Below are 19,839 nucleotides of genomic sequence, written 5' to 3' on the forward strand. Positions count from 1 at the left end.
GGGTGCTCTGTCAGTAGCTCTCAGTAATTCTGGGGCAGGGCAGGACAGGAGGGAATTGAGTAACCAGAGCCACTGGGAACCAGATGCAGTTGCATCTTTTTTTGATGCCCTCCCCCGCCCCCCATCACTGTGCATCACTTTACACTTATTGACACTGAACTGTGTTTGCTATTTTGTTGCCCAGTCTCCAGTTTGGAGAGTGTCTTTTGGAGCTTCAGAAAATTACATTTGGATTTTACCATCATGAATAATTTGGCATCATTCACAAACCTAGCCACTTTACTGCTTATCCCAATTTCTATATTATTTATGGACAAAAACCACTGGTCCCAATATGGATGACTGAGGAATTCCACTTCTTTCAATTGTGAAAGTTTGTCAATGTATTCCTACCCTCCATTTCCTGTCCTTTAACCAGTTACCAATCAAATGGATGTGTCCCATTTTCCCATGACTGCTAAGTTTACTCAAAAGCCTTTGATGAGGAATTTTGTCAAAAATGTTTTAGAAGTCCAAGTATACAGTGTAAACTGGATCACCTCTACCCACATACCTACTGACATTCTCAAAGAACTTTCAAAGAAACTTAGTAAGGTAAGGCTTACCTTTGAAGGAGCCATGCTGATTCTCCTTCAGCAAGGCTTGTTTTTTATGCTTAATAGTTTTACCTTTGATTATGCTTTCCATCAGGTTACCCAGAACAGATGTTAAGCTAACAACTCTGTAATTTCTCAGATTCCCCTTGAATCCTTTTTTATTTAAATAGTGTTACATTGCCTACTTTCCAGACCGATGGAGCATACAGCAGCCTGATTTTAGGGACAAATTACCTATTTTTCATATAAGACCAGCAATTTCACATTTGAACTCTTGGGTGGATGCTATCAGGCCCCTGTGATTTGCTAATTTTCAAGATGCCTCAGAACACTGTCTGTTTAAGACATACAATCAAGAACATAAGAATAGCCCTGCTGGATAAGGCCCAAGGCTTATCTAGCCCAGCATCCTGTTTCACACAGTGGCCCACCAGATGCCTCTGGGAAGGTCACAGGCAATAGCTGAAGGCATGCCCTCTCTCCTGCTGTTGCTCCCCTGGAACTGGTATTCAGAGGCATCTTGCCTCTGAGGCTGGAGGTGGTCTATAGCCACCAGACTAGTAACCATTGATAGACCTGTCCTCCATGAATTTGTCTAAGCCCCTTTTAAAGCCATCCCAGCTAGTGGCCATCATCCCATGGCAGAGAATTCCATAGATTAATTATGTGCTGTGTGGAAAAGTACTTCCTTTTGTTGTTCCTAAATTTCCTAGACTTCAGTTTCATGGGATGACTCGTGGTTCTAATGTTGTGAAAAAGGGAGAAAAATTTATCTCTGTCCATTCTCTCCACTCCATGCATAATTTTATACAACTCTATCATGTCTGCCCGTAGTCACTTCTTTTCCAAACTAAAAAGCCCCAGATGCTGTAGCCTTGTCTCATAAGAAAGGTGCTCCAGGCCCTTGATAATCTTGGTTAGCCTCTTCTGCACCTTTTCCAATTCTACAATGTCCTTCTTAAGATACAGTGTCAACAGTACACAGTACTCCAAATGCGGCCGCACCATACATTCGTATAAGAGCATTATAATATTAGCATTTTATTTTCAATTCCCTTCCTAATGATCCCTAGCATGGAATTTGTCTTTTTCACAGCTGCCACACACTGAGTCAACACTTTCAATGAGTTATCCACCATGACCCCAAGATCTCAGACGCTGGTCAGTCACTTACACCTCATACCCCATCAGTGTATATGTGAAGTTGGAGCTTTTTTGCCACAATACACATCACTTTACCCTTTCTATGCCATTTCCATCTTTCTAGGCCAATATTTCCTTCCTATACATTGATATGTATAGATATACCTAAGGGCTTTAAAAAGTAATGAACTTTGTAGAGCTACTCCATAGTAATGAGGACGTACTGTGACCTGCCTGCTAATTGTGTTTCAACAGGCTCTGTCCAAATGGCAGCTTTCCCCAAGTTTAGTTTGCAGTGTAGCACTAAACTGGGAGTGGAGGAACTGCACCACGATAAAAAAAATATAACAATTCACACATCGCCTTTGTGGAGCCATCAGTCCTTTATGGGTTAGCACAATCTGTGTGTGACTGACATGTCCATTCTGGAGCTTTCCCAGACAGAAAGCTTTACCATGGGTTTACTGCGAGTTCAAATTTGCCCACACTCCAAAAGAAGGAAAAAGTGGTGGTTTTTTTTACCCTGGATATAAATCTAGCTAGATTCTAATGAGCAATGAAAAACCCAAATCGTGTGTGAAGTGCTCCCCAATATCTTGTATGGACATTGGTGTGAATCCAGCCAATGTGTGAATGCACACCCTCCATTTTAAGCTAAAAGCACCGTCTGGAAATTCTCCAGCTGATTTTGACTTCCTAAAACCTGGACAGCTGACAAATCCTTCAGCATAGGAGCACCCCAGCAACTCACATGTTTATCTTCCATAATATTCGGCAACTACAAATTACCATAGCATAAAGAAATAACTAGACAGGCACTAAAGTTCAAATCAAGTGTCAGCCATTTACTAGAGAGTTTGCATGAAACTACACCCCCCTCCACTTTAATCTATTTAATTTCAGAAAGGCAGCAAACTTTGCAATTCTTTCTTAAATGCTACCTTTTGTCGATAATAAGATTATGTGATTAAACACAACACTAAATTCTTATATTTCAAAACTGATTTCATACATAAAGCAGACATCTGCCAGCATCTGCTTATTAAATCTACCACTGGGATAGGAAAAGAATTAGTCAGAAGGCATCTTCTCTCCCACTGCAAGACAAGTAGAATAATGTAACTGCTTTTAATCCAATCCATTCTACATCGTACTACCGCACCTCTTTCCCCCTGTCAGTCAGTCAGTCCTGTGCTGCTTCTCCTGTTCTTCTGGACATCCAAAGTACCACAATCAATGAGCGCTTTCCTGACTAACCAACCTCTTCACACCCTCTGCCTTCTCCTTAGTCACAACTACAACCTATTGTTGGCTATAATGACAGCTCTCTTCCTGGCTTGCGTTCCCTTACAGGAACAGGGACTACAGGACCCACTAAACTCTGCTTCCAACTTAACAGGAGAAATGTTAGTGAAGGCTCCACAACCGGATATCCTGAAACTATGGCAAGCAGTTTTGAATGAGCCACTGTCCCCCACCCCACCCAATTTGACTGCAGGAATGAGCAAAATTACAAAGAGATTAGTAACTTACACGAACCCTATTATAATAGTAAAACTCATGTTACATGCATCCTATGATGTTTAAGGAACAGTGCCCAAGAATAATTTATCTGCCAGCTTGGGATGCAACAGAAGGCAATGTGATGGAGAAGCGGCCAGTTATCCACTTAAGCATCATTTCTCGTGCACAGAAAAAGCATGCAGCATCCCCCTCGAAAGGCCTTGTCTGTTTTGAAAAGCTGGAAGACTGATGGATGTCCTTGAGCTTCTTTTAGCTGCCTTTGTTAAACCTCCTTACACTTCTGGATTTGTAGAAGTTGATAAGCAGATGGCAATGGGGCATCCCATTTGTCCCTCAATATCTGGCACTCTGAGGTACACCACTTTTGAACACAGAGATTTCAATAAGCGGTCATGATTAACAGCCATGGACACATCGACCTAAACTTGTCTAATCTTTTTAAAGTCCATTTACTTAGTCATTATTATTTAGTTATTTAGATATGAGGGCAATTTAGTCATTGCCCTAATATATAATGGCAATCAACTTCATGAGTTATTGTCGAATAGAGTGTCACAATTCTGCACTGCCTACATCATATTTGCCTTATATATTAATATTTGTTAAGCACCAAAATGTAATTAGGCACTCTACAGAGTAAAAAAAGAAAGAAAAATTAAAAATAGTTCCTGCCTTCAGGCAGATGATCTGTGCCTTGTGCTTCTATATCTAATGCATGTTTCCTTTCTCTTTTATCTGCACATACTGGGCTATGCTGCAGTAACAGTTGTCCCTTGTGATCCGTAGGCAGGGTTTACCATCTGTCACCCTCTGAGAGAGAGGAAAAATATCTTGGAATCATTGCTTTAAAAATCAAGCAAGCAAGAATAATCAACATTAAGCAAGTGAGGAACAGCAAAGAGGCATTATGTGGGTTACATATAGACGAGAGCCTTGTTGCCATATTAAATATATATTGCTAGAAATACTGAAAAAAATCAAAGTTGAACTGAGGAACTGAATTCCTCTTAAAGTGGTATAATTTTAGGTTAAGTAAGGTCACACCACCACTCATTTCCCAAAATTTCCAGTTACAGATAGAATAGTTAAATGTGCACAGCACCAACAATGAAGGTTGGAAATATGGAAGTATACAAAAACACCACACACACGGAAGAGAGCAGAGGAGAAAATCTGGGCTTCTCCAAATGATTAGCACACCTATGGAGAACCAACCCCCACACAAAAGAATTATCTGTGGGGAAAGTTCAGTTATGTGAAACCCCAGAGTAAACTGTGAAAGATACTATCCTTAAAGTCTCTTTTTTGTATACTGTTCATTAAGATTAAATCCTCTATTGGATAAAGAGGAAAAAATAACTAGGTACCAAATGAAGTTGTGGCTAAGGGGAAGAGAGAGAGTTGATTTGATTTAAATCAAATTGATTAAATAGTGGTTTAAATAGCTTCGCAGAAAGACTCGATTTTAATAACTTAAATCACTACTCAGGAAAATTAATGTTTCCTAGTAAATGTACACCCTTGTTTAATATAAACTTAATACATATTCAGAGATAGATGTAGGTTAAATTTTTACAAGGTGGGTACACACTTCTTATAATGCTGTTTCATTCGGGAAACCAGGCCTTAAGTTTCTTTGTTGCACTGTTTGCATTTCGCACACATGCCTGTCTTACCCACAGAAATTTCATTAAAATATTCCAAAATGGGGTCTCTGTAACAAACTGCTGCCATGATAGGTGTTTCCCATTTACAATGCAGGATACTCTCCAAGAATGTTTCCTCAGAATTGCATTAATATGTTTTCACTTTTGTTTTCACTTTCTATTCACCCTGCTGCCCTCCCTTGCATTTATAATAATTTTTAACTGCTCCTTGTTCAGGTCTACTCCACCCTCGCCAAACCTCTATTCATTTATTGACCAGCTTTGTCACTGCAATTTTAGAGAGGGGGGCAGGCAAGGGCTTGACCCTGTGTGTATGCTACATGTACATCACTTGCAGGATAGGATTGATCAGGTCTGTTATCTCTCATCCCCATAAACTGCTCTTAACATGTTCATAGAATATAATGAGGTGTTATGATTAATATTCATATCTTGGACCTAGGTTCTTTTTTCATGATTTTTTAAAAAATATATATAATCCAATTTAAATTTTAAAAATTGATTTAAATAATTTTTTTCCATTTTAGAAACCATTCATTTTTTAAATAAACCCTGGGAAGAAAACAGTTGCTATGGGGTATGGCTATATGGTACTCCAGAAAGAAGTACTGATGAGACAGAGAGCAGTTGGGACTTGGCAGATTGTAGCTGACAACAAAGAAAAATGCTCAGAGGCAAGAGAGAGGAACAAAGTGCCGGGGTCAAATAGTGGGAGCCAGAGGAAGGAGAAAGAGAATCTTTTGAAACAGCCTTCAAAGGAGTATCCAGGAGGAGAGACAGTCATTTTGTATTGCCTGAGTTTGCTTCAAGAAGATACAGGAACAGAAGGAAGACTTCAGAGTCAACAAAGCTGAATCAGATAAGCCTGTTTCAAAGAACCTACCCAAAGAAAACAATTGTACTGCCAAGCCTATAGCTAACAGAGGCTTCACCAGCCAGAAACACATCCACCTGCAGCTTTGTAAGCATTCACGAGGGGAGGAGTTTAAAGATAGAGAAATTTGGCTAAAGATTTTAATTAGGGGAGCGAATTAGTTCAAGTCTACAACCACTTAGAAACAGCAAACCACATAGCCTGCCAAACCCCATACCCTAACCTGTAAATAGTTTATAATGTAGTTTTGATCTAAGGTATCTTTTCTTAAAATGAACTTTTAACCTCTTTGGCATAACCTGAGCTCGTCTCTCAATTGGTTCATTCTCATCCTTCATACCATAATTTATGGTAATTTTAATCTGGTTTATATTATGTTTAGATTTTAGTTGGTGTTTGTTTAAATTGTAAAGCACCCTGAGATTTTACATAGGGCAATATATAAATGTGTTAAATAAATAATAAATAAATACCTAATACTTATCCCATTTACTGAAGATGTATAGTAAAAGGGTAATCTGGAGTATTAGGTTAAAAGGAAGTAGATGGCAACAACAGAACTTGTGAATCTGAATACAATAAATGGGTAATAGAATATAGATGGGGATAAAACCTGACAGTGCCTTTACTGGATTTTAGCCTATGCAGGAAGTCCTTCAGATCACCCTTCAAAGGCAACAGTGCAATATTTAGTATAAACATGGGCTAACCTTATTGCTGCTCTGTCTTAAGAATATAAGAACAGCCCTGCTGGATCAGGCCCAAGGCCCATCTAGTCCAGCATCCTGTTTCACACAGTGGCCCACCAGATGCCACTGGAAGCCTACAGGAAGGATTTGAGGGCATGCCCTATCTCCTGCTGTTACTCCCCTGAAAGTGGTACAGAGGCATCCTGCCTTTGAGGCTGGAGGTGATCTATAGTCCTCTGACTAGTACCCGATGATAGACCTCTCCTCCATGAAGTTATCCAAACCTCTCTTAAAGCCATCCAGGATTTTGGCTGTCACCACATCTTGTGGCAGAGAACTCCATACACTGATTATACATTGTGTGAAAAAGTACTTCTGTTTGTTGGTCCTAGATTTCCTGGCAATCAATTTCATGGGATGACCCCTGGTTCTATTGTTATGGGAGAGGGAGAAGAATTTCTCTCTATCCACTTTCTCCACACCATGCATGATTTTATGGACCTTTATCATATCTCCACACAGTCGTCTTTTTTCTAAATTAAATAGCCCCAGGTGTTGTAGCCTTGCCTCATAAAAAAGGTGTTCTAGGCCCCTGATCATCTTGGTTGCTCTCTTCTGCACCTTTTCCAGGTCTACAATGTCCTTCTTTAGATGTGGTGACCAGAATTGTACGCAGTACTCCAGGTGTGGCCGCATCATCGCTTTGCATAAGGGCATTAGAATATTAGCCGTTTTATTTTCAATCCCCTTCCTAATGATCCCTAGCATGGAATTGGCCTTTTTCACAGCTGCCGTACATTGAGTCGACACTTTCAACGAGCTGTCCACCACGACCCTAAGATCCCTCTCATGGTCAGTCACCAACAGCTCAGATCCATCAGCATATACTTGAAGTTGGCATTTTTCATCCCAATGTGCATCACTTTAGACTTGCCAACATTGAAGCACATTTGCCATTTTGTCACCCATTCCCCAAAGTTTGGAGAGATCCTTTTGGAGATCCTCACAATACGTTTCAGATTTCACTACCCAAAAGAGTTTGGTATCATCTGCAAATCTGGCCACCTCGCTGCTTACCCCTACTTCTAGATCACTGATGAATAAATTAAAAAGCACCGGTCCCAGTACAGATCCCTGGGGAACCCCACTTCTTACTTCCCTCCATTGTGAAAACTCTCCATTTATACCTACCCTCTGTTTCAGGTCTTTCAACTAGTTAGCAATCCACACATGTACTTGTCCCCTTATCCCATGACCGCTAAGTTTTCTCAGGGGTCTTTGATGAGGAACTTTGTTGAAAGCTTTTTGGAGGTCCAGGTATACTATGTCAACTGGATCACCTTGATCCACACATTTGTTAACACTCTCAAAGAACTTCAAAAGGTTTATGAAGCAAGATTTACCTTTGCAGAAGCCATGCTGGTTCTCCCGCAGCAGGGCCTGTTCTTCTATGTGCTTTACAATTTTATCCTTGAGGATGCTTTCCATCAATTTGCCTGGAACGGACGTTAAACTAACTGGCCTGTAATTTCCCGGATCGCCCCTGGATCCCTTTTTGAAAATCAGTGTTACATTGGCTACTTTCCAGTCCTCCGGTACAAAGCCTGATTGCAGGAATAAGTTATATATTTTGGCAAGGAGACCAGTAATTTCACATTTGAGTTCTTTGAGGACTCTTGGATGGATGCCATCCGGCCCTGGCAATTTGCTAGTTTTCAGTTTTTCTAGACAGTTTAGAACATCATCTCTTGTCACTTCATATATCTATATCTATAAAAATATAAAAATGTGTACTCCAGAACAGGAACAAATGCAGAGGCAGATGAACAAACTGATTAGCTGAAAGCAGAATACAGGGAAGCACCTTGACAATGTATTCAGCTAATATATAAAGGCAAGTCTAAAAATCTGTTTGCCATGTAAAAAGCAAGACAGAAAATTATTTTATTTTTTACATTTATATCCTGCTTTTCCTCTACTTTGCCTTGAAACTACTCAGATCTCAACTTCCTTGCAACTCCTCCCCTTTATTTTGTGCTTAAACATTATATGTGTTCTATTAATATAATAATTATAAAATATGTAACAATATATTATATAAAATATAAGGAATATATTGCTAAACATCTGTACTTAAAGCTAAAAGATTGGCTTGAGGAAAGGGATATCCTGGCTCTAGAGCAGGCGGGCTTTAGAGAGGGGAGATCCACTTTGGATCATGCCCTGGTTCTTCAATTTCTGTTGGCTAAGTATTCAACGAAGCCACATAGAGGACTTTTTGCAGCCTTTGTTGATTTAAAATCAGCGTTCGACCTTATCCCTCGAGAAAGACTCTGGAAAAGACTCTGGGATTTGGGCATCGAGAAAAGACTGCTCTTGTTAATTTTTACTTTATATTCTAGTTCCACTCTAAAGGTACATTACAACCTCCAAAGGACTTTGACTGCTGCAATCCCCTCAGATAGAGGGGTCCACCAAGGATGTATACTGGCCCCCATGCTATTTAACCTGTATATCAATTCTATAGTCTCTTTTATTTCCTCCCCTTCCACGCATCCTCCCAAGATTGCGAATAGGCATATCTCCGTTCTATTATATGCGGATGATATGGCGATTCTTTCGCTAACACCAACTGGCCTAAAGTGTGCTCTCCTTCTGTTAGATAAATACTGTACACAGGAGAACTTGGAGATCAATTATCAAAAGACAAAAGTTGTGGTCTTTGCTAACCGGCCCAGAGGGCATCAGTGGTCAATAAGCTCACAAAGGATAGAGCAGGTTAAGTCCTTTAGGTATTTAGGAGTTCTATTTCATTCTTCGTGTTCACGTAAACCTCACCTTGATTCGGCAATTTTAAAGGCCAAACCAGTAGTTAAATCAATACTCTCTTACTATTACACTAAGGGTGCATCCTATGTTCCGGCCGTGGTCAAACTATTCTCGGCAAAGGTTTTGCCTCAACTTTTTTATGGAGATCAGTTGGGCATAGTTAAAAACCTTGATCTGTTGGAGGCACTGCAGTCAAAATTTCTAAGAGCTGTACTGGCTGTTCCCAGATGTGCCACCTCGGTGACTCTGAGAAGAGAGGTTGGAATGATTAGGCTACAGACATGCTTATGGAGAGTCATTATTCTTTACTGGTTAAAAATTTATTTTTTGCAGGAGGGTTTGGTTTAGGGATGTGCAAAAAATTTCGGGCACAGATCGATCTGTGCCCGAAACGAGCAATTTCGGGTGATTCGGGTCTGAACCGAATCACCCCCGATGTCCCCCAATATTTTTCGGGGCCGAGCCGAATCACCCCTGATTCGTGCCCAAAAAATCCGGGTGATTCGGGATGACGTCTCTTTGAATTTCCCGCCTTTTTCCTCCATTGGTTTGAATGCAAAAAGGTCTGATGTGACATCAGCTCGAATTTCGGGCCCCAGGGGCAAAATAGTGGGGTGGGGTGGTAGTGCCTAATGGATGGAGGCTACCACCCAAATTTCAGGGGAATTGGGCAAACGGCTGATTTTGGGGGAATTTTTGAAGTTTTAGTGTCTTTGGGGCAGATCTGGGGCATAGCATGGGATCTGGGCAAAAAGAGTGTGGTGGGGTGGTAGTGCCTAATGGGTGGAGGCTACCACCCCAATTTCAGAGTGATTGGGCAGAGGGATGATTTTTAGGGAATTGTTGAAGTTTACGCATCTTTAAGGTTTTTCCCCATAGAGAAGCACTGAGGTGTCAGCAAATGTATAGCTTCACGCAGGGGGCAAAGGGGTGGCCTAGAGCAGTGTGGGGTTGGTGGTACTGCCAGGTAGGGTCAAGGAAGCTACCTGAATTTTTTCAAAGGATTTGGGCAGAGGGCTGATTTTGGGGGAATTGTTAAAGTTTACGCGTCTTTAAGGTTTTTCCTCTTAGGGTATACATGGAGCTTTCAGCAGCCCCATAACTGTACTTGGGGGGTGCTGGGGTGGCCCAGAGCGAGTGGTAGTGTAGTACACATAGGGTGCCAACCACCCCCATGGGTTTCTAACCCATGGGGTACAGGGTTCTGTTGTTTCAGAGGTATTCTGAGTGTGGATTCTATGATAGCAAATTAGAGTGGATTCATGGTGTTTCATTGAAAATCTCATTAGATGGATGGATTTCTGAAAAAGGTTGACAGAACCACATCCTGGTTTAGATGGAAGTCTGAGACTATCTTCATTCTAAACTCTGGATCTAAACGCATTACCACCTTTTCTACATGGAATTTGGTGTACAGTTCATCAATGCGTAGTACTAGGAGTTCACTCATGTGTTTTGCACTGGTTATTGCCACTGGGGATATTGTTTTTAAGGTAACCAATCTAATGGTTGTGGTCGCCATTGGTTCAAAAGGCTTTTCTGTCAACGTGGAGAGAACCAGCAACAGACTACATCTGTCCATGGGCTGTTGTACTGAAGGATACATTTTATTTATCTCTTTCATGAATTTCTTGCACTTTGGGTGGGAGAACACCTCTTCACATCCCATCCACTGTGGTTTGCTGAAATTGTGGCCAAGTGCACCTTAAGGGACACATTTGCCATACCCTTAGTTTTTAGAGATGTGAGATAAAGCAATACTTCCCTAAACATTGCCTTTTTGTTCTCGCATAGTTACAAAATCTCTTCCATTTGACCCCATAATTTCTTCTGATTGAAGCTTTTCTGTTATTAGGTAAGATTTGTCAGTACTTCTCTGGTGATAAAGTGATGGAAGCATCTCTCCATCCTCTGTCTGGGAGCAGCCCATGTAATGGGGTGGTTTCATACAGGCTTCTTATCGATATCAACAGTGTTCTCAGTACCGGAGGTATCCGTTCATGTTCCTCCCCTTCCTCGATATCTAGCCACTGGCTTAGGAAACCCTTGAATGTAGTTGTCGATAGTATGCTTTCACTAGATTCTAGAAGTGTCATGATGTCTCTCACCGTGGATGGATCTAACACACCCTCAGTATCAGCATCATGGGTGAGATCGAGGGTTACAGGTGTTCATCCACTTGGCTTTAATGCCTTAAGAAGCCGCCACTGATAGTGGTGGTCTTGGTGTTGATGGAGACTGTTGTGGGGTCGGTGCCAGAGACAGCAAGATCGCACAATATCGTGGTTTCATTGCCGACACATCCCTAGTGTGGTGATGATCTCTCGATGCTGAGGAACTTACAGTAGTCACCATGGACTCCCTCATATCCTGTAACCCCGTCGGGAGTTGCCTCAGTTGTTTTTCCATGGTGTTTCGAAGTCTTTTGCAATTTATCTCAATGTTTCTTTGGTGATGGAGCAGTAGCATCAGTCTTGCCCCTCCTTTTTGCTTTGTCTCGATCGGGACAGGTTTCTAGGGCCACTGGCTTCTTGAAGGACATTCCTGCCTTCCAAGCTGTAGCCTTCACCCCTGGCACTGAGGATTTAGACTATGTATTTGGGTCAGTCCTGGGTGCTGATCTTGACATCCAGCCTGACGTGGAGGGAGATTGGGGCATTAATTTTTCTGGACTTAGCGCATACTCCAGCAACGCCACTTTCAGGCGGGCAGCCCAATTCTTCAGAGTCTGCTTGGAAAGTGAACGGAAGACTGAGCAGGTGATGCACTATGTCCCTCTCCCAAGCATAACACACACAGCTCATGTCCGTTTGTTGGGGGAGTCTGCCCTTGCAGTTTACACACCTTTTAAAGGTGGTTTTCTCCACAAGTGCCTTCGTACTCATGTGAGGCACGTAAAGGGTTCTGCAAATAAGAGTAGTAGTTTCCTGTTCCTGGTCAAGCCGATAATTTCCACCAAAGTACTTATTTAAATCGTGAGGTGTAGTCCTTTAAACGTTCCATTATCTAAACACCATAAAATATCCAAATACTTATCGCTATCCATAGAGTAGGAACATAGGAAGCTGCCATATATCGAGTCAGACCATAGGTCCATTTCGCTCAGTATTGTCTACACAGTCTGGCAGCAGCTTCTCCAAGGTTGCAGACAGGAATCTCTCTCAGCTCTCTCTTGGAGATGCCAGGGAAGGAACTTGGAACCTAGATGCTCTTCCCAGAGCAGCTCCACCCCTAAGGGGAAATATCTTACAGTGCTTGCACTTCTAGTCTCCCTTTCATATGCAACCACGGCAGACCCTGCTTAGCTAAGGGGACAGGTCATACTTGCTACCACAAGACCAGCTCTCTTCCTACTACTACAGCAGTAGTACTGCTGTTCCATGTCTAAGCCATTTTATTTTCTCTTTTTATTACTATAGTTTTCTTCCGAGGAACAAAGTAATCTGAAGAAGTGATTGCTTTGGCGGTCAGAAAGAAACTGAAGGGACACCAAACCACCGATATAAACGGACGTGGAGCACACACCACAGGTGGTTGGGGCGTCTCAAGGAGCTAACAAGTTTTACCCGAAGTGGTCTGAGCAGGCGCAAACCCCCATTATTTATGAGTGATGTTGAATCACTATCCCGATCTAACATACAACTGGACGTTTGACAGGCCCAGTTCAGACACCTGGCTAAGGCATGGTTTGGCCATTGAAAATGTGTTGTAGACTCCCATGTCCCATCCTCCTTTTTTAAAAAAAGTAATTCATCCTTCACTTCCTTGTTAAGGTAACCATTGCTTAATTTGCACGATTTAGATATAATGGCAAGCTATGATTCCTGCAAACCAGAAAGTGGAGATTATTGGTGCAGACAGATGGGATGAAAGAATTGGTGTTCAAAGATGGGAGGACAAAGCTTCTGAGCCCAATATATATTCCCAATAGCCAAACACCTGAATCAAGTCAGCAGAAGGTCCTTGTTCATGGAAAATGTGTTTGTAAAGAAGTCTCATGTACAGAAAGCTCCTTTCTCTGTTCTCTCAACCCTATTCTAAGCAAAAGCCTGCTTATGTGAAGATACCTACTGCAATTCAGCAGAGTCTTGTTAGAAAAGCCTTCAATCAGATCCATATTCTCCCAGAAGTTTTCTTTCCGCCATCTCCTCAGTCCATCTGAGCTATCATTTTATTTGTCCATGAAACCTGTGTGATGCCAATTACATAATTTTGATTAGCATATTTTAAACAGACAAAAGGTTTATATGATTCCAGCTGCCCCTAATTCAGCTCAGTAAAAAAACAACAACCAAAAAACCAGAGATGTACATATTCACTTTGCTATTTTTCTTCTTCTATGGCTGTAGACTCTCCAAGAGTTCTGGGAAAAGTAATTATAAAATGTTTTCTTACAAATATAAACACCACACAACTAACTTTTTAGAAGTTTTAAAGAAGCAATCTTTTCTACTTGTACTTTTAAAAACACATTTATACATTTCTCTGTGCATTAACTACATCATTTTAAAGAGTACAGTAACTTTTGTTGTAAAAATAAATTTTAGTGCACTGGCGGATTACACAAACCTCAGTGTAATTTATAATTGCTAGGAAAGTTTTTGTAAATTGTGGACGATGCAAGTCATTTAATGGTACTAGAGAAAGACATGTTGTTCTGGTAACTCCAGGTCTTAACACTCACATCAGTTTCGGAGGATGAATACAACTGAAGGAATCCCGGGTGGGTGTGCGGCTGGGGGAGTCAGTCATGTGACTTGCCTCTGGGGGCCCCCAAGGCAGTGGGCCCCCAAACAACTGTCTCCCCTTGCCCTATTATAGTTATGCCCCTAGATAACAGTGTGCCCTCTGAGGGCAGAAATCTATGGTATGGCCACATTTGAAGTGCTGTGTACAGTTCTGGCCAATATATCTCAAAAAGGACATTATAGAACTGGAAGAGGTACAGAAGAGAGCAACCAAGATGATCAGTGGCCTAGAGCACCTTCCTTATGTGGCAAGGCTACAACATCTGAAGCTTTTTAGTTTAGAAAAAAAGACAACTAAGGGGAGACATGATAGAGGTCTATAAAATTATGCATGGTGTGGAGAGAGAGAGAGATGCCCTCTCTCATAACACTAGAATCATAACACTGTAATGCCCTCTCTCATAACACTAGAATCAGGGGCCATGAAACTGAGTGGCAGGAAATTTAGGACCAACAAAAAGAAGTACTTTTTCACACAACTCATAATTAATCCTTGGAATTCTCAGCCACAAGATGTGGTGACAGCCACCAAGCAAATGGCTTTAAGAGGGGCTTAGACAAATTCAAGGAGGACTGGTCTATAAATGGCTATTAATGTGAGGGCTAGAGGTCACTTCCAAACTAAGAGGTGGTGCCTCTAAATACCCGTTGCAGGGGATTAACATCAGGAGAGAGGGCATGCCCTCACCTATTGCCTGTGGGCTTCCCAGAGGCATCTGGTGGGCCACTGTGGGAAACTGGATGCTGGACTAGATAGGGCTTGGGCTTGATCCAGTAGGGTTGTTCTTATGTTCTGTTCTAAAATGCATCTGGGATTTTAAAGCTATAAATAACTATATTATGCAGGATTGAGATTGTAATTATCAAATATTTTCAATTACATTACATAAAACATCCTCGTATTACATAGTTGTTGGACAGCATTTTGAAACAGCAAAGGGCAGGAAGTGGTAATATTTTCAAGTTGTGCCTTATAAAGAATTTCCTGCATAATTCTAATAGAGAAAATATTTCATAGGTGCCCCCCCCCTCCAATCTCCCCATCTCTGGCTTTGGAGGGGGGAAATTGCCCCCTGCCCCCAGACCGTCACATCTTGTCTTGAAAGACTGGGTTAAAATAAGGATACTGGTAGTGTACAAGTTACTAACTTACACTGCAGATTACCTGGTCACAAAGTTCTTTTTAAGGGGGGAATTTAACATATCAACCATTTAGACCAGCTTTGTAGGGTAGGCTCAAACTTTCCTGTCCACTATAATATGGGTCCATCCCAAACAGGTGGCTGTTAAATGTAGAACACGAACTCAGAAATGGATCTTTCAGGAGGTGGAAGCAATCGGAGGTTTGTAGCAACCCTACCCCTCCAAACAATCATACCAGCACTACATCGACACTAGACACAGCCTGGAACCATTTTGAGAGAGACATAGTATGTCTCTGTGTTGCTGGCAGCTTTTTGCAAGACACTACGCCAGCGGAAGAAAGTAATACAAAAATATTAGAAACTTTCCCTGTTGGACACCAGAATTAAATGCATGTTACCATGGGTTACCATATTTGAAGTTTAGACAAAACTGAGATAATGATCAGTAGGCATCTTAGGGTAGTAAGAGACTTCTGTCATTAACAGATTTCTGGTCATGCAAGTTATAGCCTTGAAATGCTTCATACCTATTACTGCCTTAGGAAGTGACAGGGTGGCACTGCATCCAGGCACTGCACCTCTGTATTCCACTATCAAGTGGAAAATAGCAGCCTTGGAGAGCAGAAAATATAGATCCTGGTGGGACATCCAGAAAATGGTTTATAATCTTAAGGATGACCATATCTGTCCCTAGAGTTCCTTGTTCCACCGAGAGACTGCAACAGGAGATCCTGAGAATGCAAGATGTCAGCAGCTCTGCAATGTTTTTCAAAATTATTCACACAATGTCTCTGCCTTCCTCTAAACCAAACTCCATCTCTCTTGAAAACTTAACCATCTGCCAGTAAACCCTCGTTGGGGTCAAATTAAAAACCCATTGTAATGCAAAAGATTTCCCAGAAGTCACAAGTTCAGTACCCATTCTGCACCTTAGCAGAAGCCCTTCCATCAGGCTCTTAAGTGTAGAGATGTGCATGAAACAGATTTTACATTCCGTTTCAAGCTCGAAATGTAAAGCAAAATGGCCAAAACATTTTGTCAAAACAGCGGCCAAGCTGCTAAACAATTTGAAACATGTCCAGTGTTTCAGCCATAGGGAACAATCGGGAAACTCGAAACATCCTATTGTTCCCCAAAAGTAGCTTCTAGGGACACCAAAGTGGGTTGTGTGGTAGGGCATGATGGGTGCTATCTACTACCCAACCCACAAAAGAAATGGAGAAGCAGGTGATTTTTAACAATTTTTTAACATTTCCCCAATCTTATGGGGGTTTTGGAGAAAGGTTAAAAATCACCCACTTGCCCATTTCTTTTGTGGGTTGGGTGGTAGGTATCTACCACCCAACATATGATTTCTATGATAACAAGCCAACCAAGAAGCAAGGAGATTGCAAACCAATCAGAAGCCTGTGCAAGAAAACAAATCAGCAATGGAAAAACAGGCCTCCAAAATGCACTCGAAAGATCAAAATGTTTTGATCAAAACGGGGTTGTTCTGTTTCAAGTCTGAAAACACTTGAAACAGCCCATTTCAGGTCAAAATGCTCTGCACATCCCTATCTTAGTGTCTCTCAATCTACTAGTCAGGAATGCAATAAAGCTAGGATGACTTGCTCTTTCCCTGTACTGAAGCGGTATGAAGAGTGTGGTTCACTAGCCAATTTCTAATGAACATATAAAACCTGATGATTTTTGTGATTCTTGCAAAGAATGCCAGATTGGATAAATTTTGGTTTGAACTACCAAGACATTTATATTCTAGGCAAGAGCATATGCACTCTTACTTTGTAAATTTAATCAGATTAAATCAGATTTAAATTAGAGAGCAAAACAACGTTCAATAAAGTAACCAAACTCTTAAATGATTAAAGAATATGTTTTCAACAGTTAGCACCTAAAGTGTCACGCCCTTGATCTCAGAATGTGAGGAGCAATGGGAAGCTGACAGCCTTTCAGCCGATGCAGGGGTGCCTGAGGGGCAGAGCCCAGCTGTCAGTTCCCAAGAGACGGCTGAGGAAGATCCGGCTGATGTTTCAGAGCAGGCACAGCAGTCTGAGGCAGCAGAGACAGCAACAGACAGACTAAAAGATGAGCTGTGCAGGCAATCCCCACTGACACCACTGCAAGGGTGTGTCACAAGGCGGAGAGCACAGCTGGAAACTATCAGGAGGAGTAAACGCCTCTTGCAGAGGGCTGATAAGCCTTGAATCCCTGCCAGCTGAGAGTTATCAGCTTGGACTATAAAGCACATCAGCAGCTTTCTGTTAGCTGCTGGAAGACAACATTTGTCAACCCTCGTGTCGACAGCTTTCAGCTCGAGCCTGATATAGAGAACTATTCTGAGCCGTGTTTAGTTTCTGCAGCCCAGTTTGTATTGTGGACTATCTTCCTGGACTTCCCTTCTGGGTGGCCAGATTGCTGACATAAAGTACAGTTTAATGTGTCAGTATTCCAACCCCACCACAGGGATGGGCCTCAACAAAAACATGGGCCTTGCCACTCATCAAGCTTTGTGAGAATGAACCAAGAGAGGTAAAGCACACGTTAGCTCCACTGCTATGGTGATGGGGTCACAAATGACAATGAGGGAGTGCTATGATGCCTCGTGGGAGGCCAAGGAGCTCTTGTAGTGTTATGGACACCACAACATATTAGACTCAGAGGTACCAACTCAGAAGTATGTGGAATTGAGGCCTGTGTCTGATTTCACTTTATATTAAGAAATGAATTAATGCCTGAACTTGAGGTGAACATGATGCCCAGATCTGCCTGGGTAATGCTTGGTTAATGATTCGTAGAGGCAGGGGTAATCTAACATTGGTTATCAGTGTTTGTGGAAACTCACTGAGACACAATGGGTCAGGCTTAATTACCAGTCTCACACTGCTGAAATTAACCTGCTGTACAGTAATCCCCTTACCTCACTGACAGGATGCTTCTAGTCAAATGTGTTGATTAACTCGCCTCACACACGTGCCCCTTTTTGATGTTACTTTGAATATTCTTTTGTTAGAAATACACACTAGATAGAGGTACACAAGAAATAAGGTAATTGCTGTCTCACACAAATAGAACTAACTCTCTCACTAACTCCTGACTTTTAACACCTTTGGGACCAGGCTAGCAAATCTGGGATGCAGATTTGCTTTGGGCTATGTCCTCTCCTCAAGATAGCAGCTAACAGAAGATGAGATTGAGATCTCTCTGGACTGACCAAATATCCTAAGCTAATTTTGATAATTAAAAGACAATATTCAGAGGATAGCAGGAATAGATGCCTTTTGTGATCCAGAAGACTCAAATGAACATCAAAGGATGGAACCACTATAAGAAGGAGTCTCTGGACATGGCAGATTGGCAGTCTTGTGCCTACGGGCAATCTTTTGCCTACAGCTAGAGCTGCTCACAAAGATCCCAGAGTTTGCTGCTAAGCCGCGGGGCAACAGCAGGAACTCTGTCCATGGACAGGAGCTGTCTGTGACCTCTACTGCACAGTGAGAAGTCAAGACTTCCCCAGCCATGGTGCTCTGGCTCTCAGCCGTGATCTGAGCAACTGCAAATGCTCCTGTCTCCAGCCAAGAGCCTCGCTCCTTCAGCTGAAGAGATCCACCGCTCTCAAATCTCTCTGATCCTGGTAATATGCTGCTCCTTACAAGCCTTGGGTCCCTCCATCTTTTCCCCTCCTTCTCCTTCCCCCACCCTTTTCCTCTACTAATTCCTGAACCATGCCAGCCCTCAGCTTTCCTTACTCCCCCACCCCTTTTCCCATCTATATCTGAATTGTATTAGGCTCTAGGAAGATTTAATGCACACACATATGTTAGTTAGGAACACGTTGAATATTGGTGCTGGCTAGGATGTTCTGTTTAAATGCTGTTGGTAATATTGATAGAGTGTTCTGCTTTCTGCTCAACTAGAATTGATGTTGTTATTCTTTTATACTCCATAAAGCCCATTGACTCTTTGAGGATTGGTTTGATCTCCTTTCTTCCATGCGCCCAGATCCTACATGGTCACCATATAAAAGAACTTGGTCACTTGGTGACACTAGGTGAGTGTCACCAAGTGTCACTTGGTGACACTTGGTGAGCCAGGCCTAATTTGGTATGCTAGCTAATAAGCATATTTAGTATATAAATCAGGCCTGGACTATAACATTAGGGGGGAAAGGCCCTCTCATGAATTTGCAAAGAATTTGAGGGGGGATATCTGAAATGAGAAAGCTAACAGCCAAACAGAAGATGATGGCAGGGGGAACAGACAATCCTGATCCCCAGGAGAGGGAAGGGCAAAGGACATTCTAGTCATAAACTGACTTTCCACATTAAAACAAGTTCTGGCAAGAACTAATCTGCCTACTTTCCTTTCACTATAAACTTAATTGATAATTACCATCTTCACAAGTTAGCCCACTTCTGCCTTTCATGCGTCTGCCATCTTGAATTGAGGTGGATGACATCATCACAACCTACTCTGCTGAGGTGTCCCTACAACTGTAGCAAGTCTGGTTCAAATCAGCCCAGGCATTGTGAAGTTGATAGTGGGGGACACACACAGAAAGCTGGGTGATCTCATAAGCTTACTTAAGGCAAGTAGGCTAAGAGGCTTAAGAGGTAAACGATTA

General features: G+C 41.9%; 1 protein-coding gene across 10 annotated transcripts in view; it reads right to left on the reverse strand.

Annotated features, from left to right (window-relative positions):
• Positions 1 to 19,839, reverse strand: part of PJA2 (praja ring finger ubiquitin ligase 2) — an 82,985-nt gene that overhangs the window by 53,741 nt on the left and 9,405 nt on the right. For 7 of the 10 annotated variants that reach the window (XM_053292919.1, XM_053292912.1, XM_053292911.1 and 4 more), the window contains one exon: positions 13,394 to 13,510. The exons of the other annotated variants lie outside the window; for them this stretch is intronic. In XM_053292919.1, the coding sequence (XP_053148894.1) occupies positions 13,394 to 13,439 (46 nt within the window). In that variant the 5' untranslated portion in view covers positions 13,440 to 13,510. The remainder of the gene's footprint in view (positions 1 to 13,393; positions 13,511 to 19,839) is intronic. 10 annotated transcript variants of the gene reach the window in all.

The sequence above is a fragment of the Hemicordylus capensis genome, chromosome 2, assembly GCF_027244095.1.
Source record: "Hemicordylus capensis ecotype Gifberg chromosome 2, rHemCap1.1.pri, whole genome shotgun sequence".
Taxonomy (NCBI): domain Eukaryota; kingdom Metazoa; phylum Chordata; class Lepidosauria; order Squamata; family Cordylidae; genus Hemicordylus; species Hemicordylus capensis.